At 44.1% G+C, this 14,802-nt stretch overlaps 3 protein-coding genes across 3 annotated transcripts; all 3 read right to left on the bottom strand.

Annotated features, from left to right (window-relative positions):
• Nucleotides 1-2,357: 2,357 nt before the first annotated feature.
• Nucleotides 2,358-3,059, bottom strand: LOC131679372 (uncharacterized). The gene has a single exon (XM_058960084.1). It carries the CDS (start codon nt 3,057-3,059, stop codon nt 2,358-2,360), a length of 702 nt encoding a protein of 233 aa, XP_058816067.1.
• A 54-nt stretch (nt 3,060-3,113) lies between these two features.
• On the bottom strand, nt 3,114-3,599 carry LOC131679371 (uncharacterized). The gene has a single exon (XM_058960082.1). It carries the CDS (start codon nt 3,597-3,599, stop codon nt 3,114-3,116), a length of 486 nt encoding a protein of 161 aa, XP_058816065.1.
• A 784-nt stretch (nt 3,600-4,383) lies between these two features.
• Nucleotides 4,384-6,510, bottom strand: LOC131679370 (uncharacterized). Its single transcript, XM_058960081.1, has one exon. It carries the CDS (start codon nt 6,508-6,510, stop codon nt 4,384-4,386), a length of 2,127 nt encoding a protein of 708 aa, XP_058816064.1.
• Nucleotides 6,511-14,802: the final 8,292 nt, after the last annotated feature.

Raw genomic sequence — 14,802 nt, 5'->3', positions numbered from 1 at the left:
GCAGTGCGCTTGAACATTTCATTTTAAACCACTGCAATGGGAAATTTTTTTTTAACATAACACGCGGGGAGAATCGCGTTGACTAACAATCGGGCGACTATATAAAAGTAAAAAACTAGTACTTTCAGTATGTTATAATGTTGTTTGCTCCTTTTTGTTCCTTAACGAGTTATGTAGGGTGGAAGTTACCCCAAAAATATCGTAAAATTTGGAATATCTTTTTAAATTCAACAGATAGAAAGTAACTATGTTCGGCAAAAATATGTGTTTCGATACCGCAAACAACTTTGTGGAAGATTCCAAAATGATAGAAGAATGTCCAAAAAAGTTATCAGGAAAAAACTAATTTTAAGGGGTCTTCCATATAATATGTTCCATAACTTGTAAACTATTAAAGCTAGATACATGGTGGCTTGAGAAATTTCTTTTGTAGTAACATTTGCTACAACTTTTCCGAAGACACTAAGTCTTTATTTTAATTAGCTCGAAAAATAAATTTCGTATATCATTTATAGGTGAATTAATCACTGAACTTCTGTGGATGCGCAATCATAAGAACAACAACTTCTCCGAACAAACTATACTTCTAAAGTTAACGGTTTAGACGCTATTAATCTTGAGCACCAAAACGACGTTTTAAAACACTGCAAAGTCAGCAAATCGTTTTCTTATATATCTCGTCAATGCAGGGTATATTTACTTCTGCCAATCGCCTGAACTATTTCGAAAATATGGCATTTGAATGTAGAATACGCGTCAAAGTCAAAATGCTGGGGTACTGATAGTGAAATATATTGGCAATTGTAGGGTAATACACAGTTTTTTTGAAAAGACATTCAGCACCTTTCCTAAAGACTCTTGATGTAATTGAATCTCCATTTGATTGCTTATTTGCTGGCGTATCCATGCATACCGCCAACTTACCCCGGAGGCGGGGTAAGTTGGCAGGTTTTCAGCGTGATACATTTTTCTCTGTAAAAACAAAGACAATGCAACAAACACTTTGATAAAATTCGGAGGTGTTGCCAACAGTCTACCCTTTCATGCCACATGTTCTATTTTGCAAGATCTACCTACATCCAAGCGGTAAAAAATGGAAACTGAAAACACCGCCAAGTAGCCCCGGTCTCCCCTATAATTTAATTAAAAATTTTACTTACAGATCATGTTTTCAAAAATGCACCATATTTCAAAACTCGTAGGACCTACAAAGTTAGTATCTTTAGAAAATATATTTATAATTACCTGGCATACGTCTTTGTCGAAGACACCAGCTTTCTATCTCGTTCCATTAAAAAGTTGATAACAGCGCCGCCCTAGCGACTGAATTCCGAAATAATATGAAATGATGAAATAAAAGCGCTAGATGCCATGTAACAACTTTGCCAAAGGCACCATAAAACGAAAACGAATGTTAAGGAAAAAATACTTTTGTACGTCATTTCTAAGAAAATACAGAAAATGAAGTACCTACACAATACTTTTGAGCGTTACTGTATATGTATATATTTTAGCTCCTGTATTAATTCCACTCATTTAAGTACATTAGTTAGAGCAGTGTCTGCTATCTCTATTCAACACATTAGGTCAAATGGTAGGATGAATGAGGGTGCGTTGTACTTAAGTTTTTATTAAGCTTAAAAGCGAGTATTTTACATTTTTCAAACCAGATTTTTTATGTCACTGTTACTTAGAAACGAAGCAAGGCTGTTGACATCCTGACTAATGAGACGAATAAAAGCTCGTCTACCCTATATATTGGACCCTGTTGTGTTGGTTTCTTAGGTCTGACGATTTCCAGGTTCGTCGTGCGACGAGTCGGTAAGTAAAAGTCAATCGAACGAATCTAAATAGCAGCTACCAGAGATTGCCGGAATAATTGCACGAAATGATCAGGTGTACAAGGATCCGGAAATCAATTCAAATAAGTCGGGGAATCCGCACTACTATACTTTATTGAAACAATTCTAGCTCGAATAACTGGTTATATTTCAATCAAACGATTCGTTCACGATGGCGATATATTTCAAACTACTAACTTCCCTTTCAGTACAGCATTCGTTGGCTACCGTCTTATTAGTTTGTATGCATGTATGCGAAAATTATAATTTTCGCTTTGAGCGTTCGGCACCCATGCTATAAAATAAACGAATTCAAACATCCACCCCACCTTGAAATACAATATTTCAAAATTATTTCTACAGGCTACCTTATTCCATAAGTGAACTATGCACTGATTGCTATAATAATAATTTCCCTTTTGCTATGACTGCTACCACCGCACTATCACTAACACTATGATTTACAATTCAATGACAGTTCATATAAAAAATCATTCTAAAACTACAAAGTTGTGTTTACATCATTCCACGTGCTACAATAAAATTATCTTCTGAGGTTGGTTCCTCCATGGTTCTTGCTGTCTCCTCTTCTTCGATGGACTGGTTGTGGGTTGACTGTCCTTCCTTCGTCGACTGCTCGGCATTTTCGACTGGAAGCAGGCATATTTTTGTTATTGGACGCCTAACGATACCTCTGCTGGTTCTGAGCGACACAACACGGCTGAGGGAATCTTCACCTGGATGCAACGCGACGATTCTTGCAAGCGGCCACTTAACTGGAATTTGATGTTCGTCGACAATTACAACCATCTTTCCGGGTAGAAAATCGGTGTTCGGGTTACACATTTTCGTGGTGCGCTGTAGTTCTTGTAAGTATTCCGTTCTCCAATGATGCCAAAACTGTTGATTCAATTGTTGCAGGTGCTGGTAGTGATCTAATCTCCTTAGAGCTATATGCCGTATATCGGGCTCTGGTAGAACTTGAAGACTTGCTCCTATTAGGAAATGCGCAGGCGTTAAGCATGATAGATCGCTTGAATCTTCCGTCATAGGGACCAGCGGACGTGAATTCATGCTGGTTTCAATTTGTGACAGTAGCGTCGTCATATCCTCGAAATTGAGTCGAGTATTTCCCAGTTGTCGATACATCTGCTTCTTGGCCACCTTTACCGCCGCCTCCCACAGACCACCGAAGTGGGGAGCTTTTGGTGGATTCATGTGCAAGGTAATGGATTCCCTCGTACAGGTTTGTTCGATTACACTTCGCTTGTCCTAAAGCATTCGTCGTATCTCATCGAGTTCATTTTTTGCTCCTTCAAAGTTTTTACCGTTGTCGGAGTACATGTCACTTGGCCGACCGCGACGGGCGATGAACCGACGAAGTGCACAAAGAAACATTTGAGTCGATAGATCGCCGACCAGCTCGATATGGACGGCCTTTGTACAAAAACAAATAAATATGCAGATGTACGCCTTAATCGCGGCTGCACGTTTGTATGGAGGTTTCAGGTACACTGGACCCGCAAAGTCGACGCCGGTAATGGTAAATGGTCTGCTAGCGGTGACACGATGAGCTGGTAGTTGCCCCATCTGTTGAGCTGCTGGAACAGGACTGGCTCGAACACAACGTAAGCAGTTTCGCAGCACACTCCGGACTAATCTCCTTCCGTTGACGGGCCAGTAGGTTTGCCTTATCGTAGCAAGCGTGGCCCGACCCCCACCGTGAATTAACATTAGGTGATAGGCCTTGGCAATCATGAGAGCATAGGGATGGAAGTTCGGTAGGAGGGCTGGATGCTTGGAAATGTATGGCTGTTCCGATAAACGTAGCCTCCCTCCCACTCGGATGGTACCTTCTGGAAAGGGGTTTGCCGGATTTTAAATCGCGAATCTCTTCTTTAAAGGCATCTGCCTGGGCCAGTCGTACGAGGAGAGCATTTCGCGGCTGCTGTTTGCTTTACGGTTAGTATGTGGCTGGGTGGGAGACTAACTATGGGACCTGGTTGTGTGCGTGCTTTAGATCTGACATTGTGCACGAACTTGAGGCAATATGCGATAATGTGAACCAAACGACTGTAGCTGGAACACAGTTCAAAAAAGGGATGGTGCGCTGGGTGTGACCTGACAACTGCTACCATATGATGCCTTCTGCGCTCGGATCCATGTTCGGGATAATCTGGAATTTGAGATTTTGGCCATCGATCCTCTGGTACAGATAGCCAATCTGATCCGTGTTTCCACAGTATACTGGTTATGAACTCTCTCACATCCATTCCCCTCGAAATCAAATCTGCAGGATTTTCTTTGCCAGCTACGTGGTTCCATTGTGCTCCCTGCGTCGTTGTCTGTATTTCCGAAACTCGATTGGCGACGAAAGTTTTCCATGTGTTTGGCGGTGCTCTAAGCCACTGAAGGGTAACCATGGAATCGGACCAGAAGTGTGTTCCAAACACATCGATGTTGAGGGCTTGACGTACACAACTGTAAAGCTTGGCAGCTAAATCTGCTGCGCATAACTCAAGGCGAGGAAGCGTCACCCTTCTCAAAGGGGCAACGCGAGTAGCTCCACACGAATGTTGCCAGTTGCATTGATGGACCGTGCGTAAATGCAGCAACCGTAGGCCTTCTCTGAGGCATCGGAAAATATATGCAACTGTATACTGGCGTCTGGTAGTAAGGCATAGCGGTCTATGCGAAACTGAAACAACTCTTGGAGCTGCTGAACATATTTCATCCAATTTTTCTCTACAGTTTCAGGAATTTTATCATCCCATCCGCAAGGAAGTGACCATAATTGTTGAATAATCATTTTACCACGGATAACAACAGGTGAAACTAAGCCGAGTGGATCAAACAATCGAGAAATGGTGGAAAGTATCGACCGTTTTGTTGGCTTTCCACTTCCCAATTGCATTTCAGTATCAAAGCGCAGCGTATCCTTTTCTGGTTCCCAACATACTCCTAAAGTTTTCACTGTTTCGTCAGCATCAAAACGATGTGAATCTCGCACGGCAGTCTGATCGGTGGCTAAATCTTCTAGTACTTGTAGCTTATTTGATGACCATTTTCGCAGGGGGAATCCTCCTTTCGCCAGTAACTCAATGAGCTCGTCTCGCATGTGTATCGCTTCTTGTATGGTTGATGCGCCTCCAATAAAATCATCAACATAAAAACCTTTTCGCAATGCCGGCCCGCCCCTGGGGTAAGCGTTACCTTCATCACTGGAAAGCTGTTGAAGTGTACGTGTGGCTAAAAATGAAGAGGGGGCCATTCCGTACGTAACGGTTAATAGCTCATAAATCTGCACAGGCTGATCAGGACTGAAACGCCAAAGAATTCGTTGCGTAGGGGTATCTTCGGGGTGCATCATAACCTGGCGGTACATTTTCTCTATATCCGCGACGAGGGCGACAGGGTAGGTTCGAAAGCGCAATATAATCGAGAGAAGGTCATCTTGTACGACAGGGCCTACAAGCAGTGCATCATTTAAGCTAAACCCCGAGTTTGTCTTCACTGATGCATCAAACACAACGCGGACCTTGGTGGTTGTACTCGAGTGCTTGACGACAGGGTGATGTGGGAGGTAACATGCTATTGGAGCAGAATCTTTGTTTTGAACAGGTCGCATATAGCCCAAAGCAAGATATTCCGACATAAAACGATGGTATTCGCCCTTTAGCTCCGGAGATTTTTCTAGTCGTCTTTCCAGCAGTTCGAATCGTCTTCTAGCAATCGCCTCTGTCTCGCCTGTCATAGTCTCAAAGTTTGTGTGACGTGGAAGGCGGACTATGTATCGTCCATCGGGCATTCTCGAAACAGTTTTGATATAAAACTCCTCACATTTTTTCTCATGGGGCGATCGATCCGATCTGATAGGTAACTCTTCTATTTTCCAGAATTTTTCCAGGTTTTCGTGAAGCGAATTCAATGAGACCGTCGTAATATTGCAAGAGATGGCATTGCTCACTGCTGGCTCGGCGTTTAGGGCACCGGACACGAGCCACCCAAAAACACTGTCAACAAGAAATGGTAATGATTTGGACAACTCAATTCTGGCGGAGGATGTGAAAAATGTGAAGAAGTGCTCATTGCTGATCAGCAAATCAACCTCACTGCTACGGTTGAATTCAGGGTCAGCCAAAAGGACGTCGTCGGGAATCTTCCAATTTTCAATGGAAAAGGTTTGCGCCGGCAGTTTCGGGGTAATTTTCTCGAGAATAATAAAGTCAATGTTGGTTGTGAATTGTTTCCTTCTGGAACGGATCTGTGTTGTGACAGACTCTGTTGCCAGTTTTGGATGTCCCCCAACTCCATTCACGAGCAGGTTTACTTTGCTCCGTCTTAACCTGAGTAGTTGAGCCATTCTTTCCGTCATCAGATTAGCCTGTGATGCGCTGTCCAAAATTGCGCGTGCAAAGTGTTCCTTTCCATAACAATCGACCACCGATACCACTGCGGTAGGCATACATACGTTCTTCTCTCTCGCTCTTAAAGACACACAGCATAACGCGTCGGGTTGACTGACAGCGGTCGTAGCGGATATAACAGTTTCAGCCTGGTCTTCTTCATACTGGGTTACGTTCACAGAAGCATGTGTTGGTGTTCTGGCTGATCTTGAATCAGTGTACGTGGATCGAGGTTGACTCTCATCATAACCAGGATGAATCATAGTGTGGTGTCGTTTACCATATACTCTGCAGCTGTCTTGGGACGGACAATCACGGACGATATGGGTTGCACGAAAGCAGTTCAAGCATAAACGTTTCGAGTTGATAACGTTCAACCGGTCGACAGGGGACATTTTAGAAAACTTGAAACATTTCAACAGCGGGTGTCGCTGCTCGCAGGCATGACATTTCAGAACATTGTTTGAAGCGTAGCTTGGCTGATTATTTCGAGCGGCGAATTTTGAAGTGGACACATGTGAACATACAACTGGTTGCGATGCGATAAACTGGTGGTTTACTGAGATGGATTCCAATACACGATTTCTTCGATGCAGAAACTCGACGAGATTTTTATAAGTAGGTTGCCTCAGAATAGATGCGTGATCCTCCCAAGCCTTAAGCGTGTCATCATGTAAACGTGTACACAGCAAATGTTCCAAAATGGTGCTCCATTGATCAGTTGGCTCCCCCATTTGATTCAGCCCTTTCACATGCCTTTCGAAAACGTCGACGATCTTGTGGAGCGAAGTTGCGGTTTCACATTCCATTCGAGGAATATCGAATAACGCTTGTAAACGTCTTTTTTCATTAGATATTCGTTTGAATATCGGTTTACTAGCATATCCCAAGTGGATGCATAGTCTGCAGCACTAATATCAACCGACTCGATTAGCTGAGCTGCTTCACCCTTCACCGATGCCCTCAGATAGTGAAACTTTTGAATGTCGGGAAGGTCAGGGTTTGTGTGAATGAGCGCATGGAATGTGTCAAAAAACACACGCCAGTCCTGGTAGTCTCCTGAGAATTCTGGCAGAGAAATCGACGGCAATTTTAGACCCCTAATAGCAGAAGGACCCCGAGGGAGGATAGGTTGAGGTATCTGATCGTTAGGAATAACAGGAACAGGTAATTTGGAAATAAGGCCAGCCTTTATTCTATAGAATTGCCTCTCGAACGAGGACCTGTGCTCTTGATTCGTGCCCATACCTTCTTCGCTAGTTTCCAGTTCCTCCAGCGTAGATTGAACTTCCTCAAGTGCACGTCGTATTTCAGTCAGATCCTCCAAACGCAGGGCTACCTCAAAATTTATCTCGCTCCTCGTTGTATTCATCCAGAAACTCCAATGCTCGATCCAAGGATGTTAACAGTATATTACGGCGTACCGTAGCACGATGCTTCCTCGCATTGGCATCCATCGTAGTCTTTACCAAGGCAAATTATGCCTTGTATAACACGTTGTTAAGTGCGGCTAGATGAACTTCAGGTTTGGTGCGGAAACAGATGGGTAAGCTTTCCTGCTTTAGTTAATGTAGTACAACTTCACGGTACTGGAGGTATCGCAACGGCAAGTTAGCGGCAGAGGATCTCGAAAAGAAATGACAGGAATCTAGAGGGCACCTGGTGGTAATACGGAAGGCGTTGGAGTCGCAATTACCTGACGCCTACCTCAAATAGGCCTTGTATTGTATTGTGCTCTTTCAATAATCAGCAATGGCGCCCAAGCGTGGCTTGGTTTCCTAGGGCGGGGATGGCAGCTTTCGCGGCTTGGGTTCGTAGCGTCTACTATGACGGCACAATGGCTATGTTTCCGGTACAATTCGGCTGCACAATCCTGGTCACGGCACCAAATTTTTGTTGGACCCTGTTGTGTTGGTTTCTTAGGTCTGACGATTTCCAGGTTCGTCGTGCGACGAGTCGGTAAGTAAAAGTCAATCGAACGAATCTAAATAGCGGCTACCAGAGATTGCCGGAATAATTGCACGAAAAGATCAGGTGTACAAGGATCCGGAAATCAATTCAAATAAGTCGGGGAATCCGCACTACTATACTTTATTGAAACAATTCTAGCTCGAATAACTGGTTATATTTCAATCAAACGATCCGTTCACGATGGCGATATATTTCAAACTACTAACTTCCCTTTCAGTACAGCATTCGTTGGCTACCGTCTTATTAGTTTGTATGCATGTATGCGAAAATTATAATTTTCCCTTTGAGGGTTCGGCACCCATGCTATAAAATAAACGAATTCAAACAGCCAGTTTTACGGGTGTTCCGGATCTTCTGGATGATTTTAACGTAGAATCCAGGGTCAGTATTTGAATCAGAGTATCAATATCGTTTTGGATGGGATTTTATATAATCTATTAACAAAACTTTGGAATCAGTTTCATTGATTGATCACATTGTCGCTTGATCACTATTAAAAGAAATACTATCATACCGCGGAATCGTAATCTGCAATTTCCGAGATCGGTCGAATCGTGTACAAAACTGATGTGTTTTGTTTGTGTTTATTATAAGTATTCTGCCAATAAACCTGTGATTTAGGATGATGGTTCTGCATACAGCTATGTATGCCAAACATGACCCCATTCGGCACCGATCTCCACTGGACAACTAGATCAAAAACGGTTATATTGAAACTCTAACAAACGATTTGAGTACAAGTTCATAAAGATTTGGCTGAAAATGTGTTTTTAAACTGCGTTAGAAATTCGGGTAAATATGACCCGCCAACACCTTATTCTTTAAAAAAAAGTTAACACCTAAACAAGGTAAATTTTGAGTGATTTTTATTCATAGAATTAAATCACTTCTCTAATGTGATTAAAATTCTCAGCTGTCAGCCTGTCCTAATTTAGATTCGTCACTACTGTCTATTTCACTGGAAACCTTAGCTCCAGCTGGAATACTGTGATATGAGATTACGTACACACTTAATTAGCTAGGAGTTGCTTTGCTAGACAAACCGAATACTGTCTAGTGTAGATTTAAACCTTTCTTTTCAGATATCCAGTAGGTTTACGGGCAGTATCATGCTAAACAATTGTTCATTCTTCGACTGGAAATAACATTTCCTGGCAGTCAGTACGCAACGCACCGATGAAATTCAATAAAGATTTCTACGCAAATAAATCTCCCGTACCGACTGGAGCTGCTAACCTAACCCAACGTAGCAATGGAAAGAAATGCCGGGGGTGAAATGTATTGAATGTCAACCTTGGCTCCGGGATGGATGATGTCTTCATGTTCATAAATTTCGTTTTGCGTGAACAGTGAATGCGGGAAAGGGTTACAAGAAATTCTCTTCATTTCCTGCTTTGCATCCATAGAGACCCTGAAAATGTGTTGACTGAAGGAGATGTAACTCTATAAACGCGTGCAGAAGTACGTAGGCTGGCATCCACACAAGGAACGTGGTTAAAGTGCACTTCGAAAGGGGCTTCGGTGCGACAAAACCTTACACAACGTTTAGCTCAAACTTGTAGATTGCAATTTTAAGACCAGCTTGAATATTTATGGGATGCATCGGAGAGGAACGGTTCAGCCTATGTAGCAGCTATGTGTGTATTACAGGGAGGTAGCAAGATATGCTATTTCTTATAGCTTGTTTTATTTACCCATTCGAAGCTACCATAGACGATCCCTTACTACGCTACCGTACTGCCTAGTATACTTTGGTCGTGCAATGCTACTATACCAGTGCAGTGCAGAATAGCAAAATCGAATCTGTATGCAAATTCAAACTGCAAAAAGCTTGCTCGGAAATTTATTGCAAATAATACCTCCCGTTCTGTTCGTACCGGAGACTATGTATGTATACTATATCTGTGCAGTGTACAGTGTGCAGTTGCGGCTAAAAAACAGCACTCATCTATGGTGAAACCGGTAACTACATATATGCCGGTGGAAATAAATTGTGCATTAGCGTTAGAAGCTGATAGCTGTCGGTTCATACCATTTCGAAGTCACATTCTGGGAAACAGGTGCTGCAGGCTACCGATACTTGTGTTCTTGGTATGAACCATAAAAAACATCCACTTTACCTACATATCTGTGACCGATGATTGATCAGTGACGACGGTCACTTAACGAGCCGTTAGTTGTTGGAGATTAATTATGCCTAGTCTTGGAGAATACTTGAACTGGTTGGCAGCAAGTTCCACAATTTCAAGCAACATGATAAATATTTTGTCTATAGATCGAATGCAGTATTTTAAAAATCGCGTATTCCAATATATACTGTAAAATGATTGGTAAGTTTCATACCGGCTTGAACCTTCGTTCGAACCGGAAGCAATGAAATTGAAAGACGAAAGCAATGAAATTGAAAGACGGATAGGTATTCTAGAGTGAATCAGTTATAAACTTAGAACGGAAAACTAGAACTAGGCAGGCTCATATGGGCATGATCGAAAGGAAATGTGAAGAATTCTTTGCCTTATGCAGAGTAGGAGTTGGGCGTTGCACCCAAGTCTACCGCATGGTCTATGGTAGAACATAACTCATCATCATGTTTTACCGCCGACGCCGGCCGGTTCTAGTTTTCCGTTCTAAGTTTATAACTGATTCACTCTAGAATACCTATCCGTCTTTCAATTTCATTGCTTTCGTCTTTCAATTTCATTGCTTTCGTTTCTCTTAGTCTCAAATTTGCCGAAAATAGCCAACAAAATCGATACAGTAAAAAGAAATTAAGTATAGATTCACACTCTTAAGAACAAATCAAGCCAAATAAACCTTTCTGGAAACTTTCTAATGTTCTTAAGAAACCTCACCTCAGAAGTCTTACAAAAATATGAAAACGTTTCAAATCAACTATTGTCTCTAGACGATATTGTTGAAACAAGCTATGGCTACGCACTTTTTCTTTGCGTGGTTTATCTTCCACCGGTCCGCACTCGCGATTCGTCATTGATTGATTCACATACTGAGTCACTGGAACGGATTTCCGCTCAAGCAAGCCCGGTTGATGAGATCCTGATTGTTGGTGATTTCAATTTCTCCGGATTAATATGGCGCTCTGCTTCTGACGGATTTATGTTCGCTGATCCCGAACTGTCATCTTTTCATGCTGGTATCACCAGTTTGCTTGACTGCTACAGTCTAAATCTGCTGCGCCAAACGAATAATGTGGTGAACGAGAACAACAGAATCCTTGATCTCTGTTTTTCGAGCAAATCTGACTACGCGCCAAAAGTTACCGCAGCACCGTTCCCCCTGGTAAAGACTGTTAGACACCACCCTCCCCAGCATATATTGCTTGAAGCGATTCGAGTGAAGCATGACTGCAATGCTTCTGACACCGTCAGCTATAATTTTAGAAAAGCCAACTATAATGGCATTATTGACTTCCTGTCGAATATCCACTGGACTGAAATTCTCGACAATGATGATGTCAACGTTGCAGTGCAGACCTTCTCCAATGTTATGAGCTATGCTATCGATCGCTATGTACCCAAAAGAAGTGGCCTTCAATCTAAGCACCCAGCGTGGCACACTGCCGAGCTGAGACGGTTGAAAGCGACTAAAAGAGCCGCTCTGAAGAAGTACACCAAGTTTGGGGGCTACGTGCTGCGACAACACTACGTTCATGTTAACCAAGTCTATAAAAAGACATCGAAGCGTTGCCATGCCGATTACTTGCGAAACGTGCAACGTAAGTTGAAGTCCGAACCTAAAACATTCTGGAAGCATGTAAACGAGCAAAGAAAGGAATCCGGGTTGCCTTCAACGATGAGCTATGGAGGACGTATGAGCTCTAGTTTACAGGAGATCTGCCAACTATTCTCTGAAAAGTTCGCGAGTGTTTTCTCCAACGAGAAACTGACACCGACCCAGGCTTCACGCACGGCTCTCAATGTACCTCAATCATACCAGTCTTTGAACTCTATCAATATCGACAATAATATGGTACAACTGGCGATTATCAAAATGAAGGCTTCATCCTCGGCAGGCCCAGATGATATACCAACTATTATTCTAAAAAAATGCTCTGCCGGTCTAATTGAACCTCTTTGTCATCTGTTTCAATTGTCGCTAACAACCGGAGTATTTCCCGAACTCTGGAAATCCTCCTTCATGTTTACAGTTCACAAAAAAGATGATAAAAAGGTAGTTGACAATTACCGTGTTTTTACAACGCTAAGCGCAGTTCCTAAGCTGTTTGAAATGGCTGTGTTGGAAGCCATCTCCAGCCACTGCAAACAGTATATCTCCGAGACTCAGCATGGATTTATGCCGAAACGTTCAACATCTACGAATCTTCTGTCGTTCACAACATATGTTACAGATGCTATGTCGGACGGCCTTCAAACTGACGTTATCTACACGGACCTTTCAGCTGCTTTTGACAAGATAAATCACGCTATTGCAGTGGCAAAATTGGATAGACTTTTTTATTTATTTATTAACAGATTACGGCCGAAGTGGCCTGTGCCGTATACAAAAGATTCCTCCATTCCACTCGGTCCATGGCCGCGCGTCGCCAGCCACACAGTCTGCGAAGGGTCCGCAAATCGTCTTCCACCTGGTCGATCCATCGTGCTCGCTGCGCGCCACGTCTTCTTGTACCGGTCGGATTGCAATTGAGAACCGTTTTCACCGGGCTATTGTCCGACATTCTGGCTACGTGCCCGGCCCACCGTAGTCGTCCGATTTTCGCGGTATGACAGATGGGCGGCTCCCCCAACAGCTGATGCAACTCATGGTTCATTTTCCGTCTCCATGTGCCGTCTTCCATCTGCACTCCACCGTAGATGGTACGCAAGCACTTTCCGTTCGAAGACACCAAGTGCGCGTTGGTCCTCCACGAGCATGGTCCAGGTCTCGTGCTCGTAGAGAACTACCGGTCTAATCAGCGTCTTGTAGATGGTCAACTTCGTACGACGGCGAACTCTGTTCGACCAAAGTGTCTTGCGGAGGCCAAAGTAAGCACGATTTCCTGCCACGATGCGTCTACGAATCTCTCTGCTGGTATCATTGTCGCCGGTCACCAGTGAGCCCAAGTACACGAACTCTTCAACCACCTCGATTTCGTCGCCACCGATGCAAACTCGAAGCGGGCGGTTCTCATTCTCTTCTCGTGAACCTCTTCCTATCATGTACTTTGTCTTCGAAGTGTTGATGGCAAGTCCGACGCGCTTGGCTTCTCTTTTCAGGCTGATGTAGGCTTCCTCCATCTTCTCAAAGTTTCGTGCAATAATATCAACGTCATCGGCGAAGCCAAGTAGCTGAACGGACTTTGTGAAAATCGTACCACTCGTGTCGATCCCTGCTCTTCTTATTACACCTTCCAGCGCGATGTTGAATAACAGACACGAGAGGCCATCACCTTGCCGTAACCCTCTGCGTGATTCGAAGGGACTCGAGAGTGTTCCTGAGACACGTACTACGCACATCACCCGATCCATCGTCGCCTTCACTAATCGCGTCAGTTTGTCCGGGAATCCGTACTCGTGCATAATCTGCCATAGCTGATCTCGATCGATAGTGTCGTATGCGGCTTTGAAGTCGATGAACAAATGATGTGTGGGCACATTGTACTCGCGGCATTTCTGCAGTACTTGACGAAGAGCGAACACCTGGTCCGTGGTAGATCGTTCGCTCATGAAACCCGCCTGGTACTGCACCACGAACTCTCTTGCAATTGGTGATAGTCGACGGCATAGTATTTGGGAGAGTACCTTGTAGGCGGCGTTCAGCAGGGTGATTGCTCGGTAATTAGCCTTTTTGTAGATAGGACACACGACACCTTCCATCCACTCCTCCGGTAAAATCTCCTCCTCCCAAATCTTGGTAATCACCCAGTGCAGCGCTTTAGCCAGTGGCTCGCCACCGTGTTTTAGTAACTCGCTTGGTATTTGGTCAACCCCAGCGGCTTTATTATTTTTGAGCCGGCTGATCTCCTCCTGTATTTCTTGGAGATCCGGAGCCGGTAGTGTAATGTCTTCCGCGCGTGGTCCCAGGTGCGTTACCGTGCCATCCTCGTCGTCTGCTGCATCGCCGTTCAGGTGTTCTTCGTAGTGCTGCCGCCACCTCTGGATCACCTCACACTGGTCCATGAGAAGATTCCCGTTTGTATCTCTGCACATGTCGGCCTGTGGTACGAGGCCCCTGCGCGAGCGGTTCAACTTCTCGTAGAATTTCCGCTAGCTGCTCCATCGCTTCGCGATCTCGGTCTTCCTGCTGGCGCTTTTTGGTCCGGAAAACCGAGTTCTGCCTGTTCCGTGCCTGTTTATATCGCGCCTCTTTCGCCCTCGTGCGGTGTTGCAGCATTCTCGCCTATGCTGCATTCTTCTCTTCGACTAACTGCTCGCATTCGCCGTCGTACCAGTCGCTTCTTCGGTCGGGGCCCACCGTACCTAGTGCAGTGGCTGCGGTGCTACCTATGGCGGATCGGATATCTCTCCAGCCATCTTCAAGGGCAACTGCGCCTAGCTGCTCTTCCGTTGGTAGTGCCACTTCCAGCTGTTGCGCGTATTCTTGAGCCACTCTGCCATCTTGTAGCC

The sequence above is a fragment of the Topomyia yanbarensis genome, chromosome 2, assembly GCF_030247195.1.
Source record: "Topomyia yanbarensis strain Yona2022 chromosome 2, ASM3024719v1, whole genome shotgun sequence".
NCBI lineage: Eukaryota > Metazoa > Arthropoda > Insecta > Diptera > Culicidae > Topomyia > Topomyia yanbarensis.
Note: the sequence above shows the minus strand (reverse complement) of the source record. Positions and strands in the feature narration are given on the sequence as shown.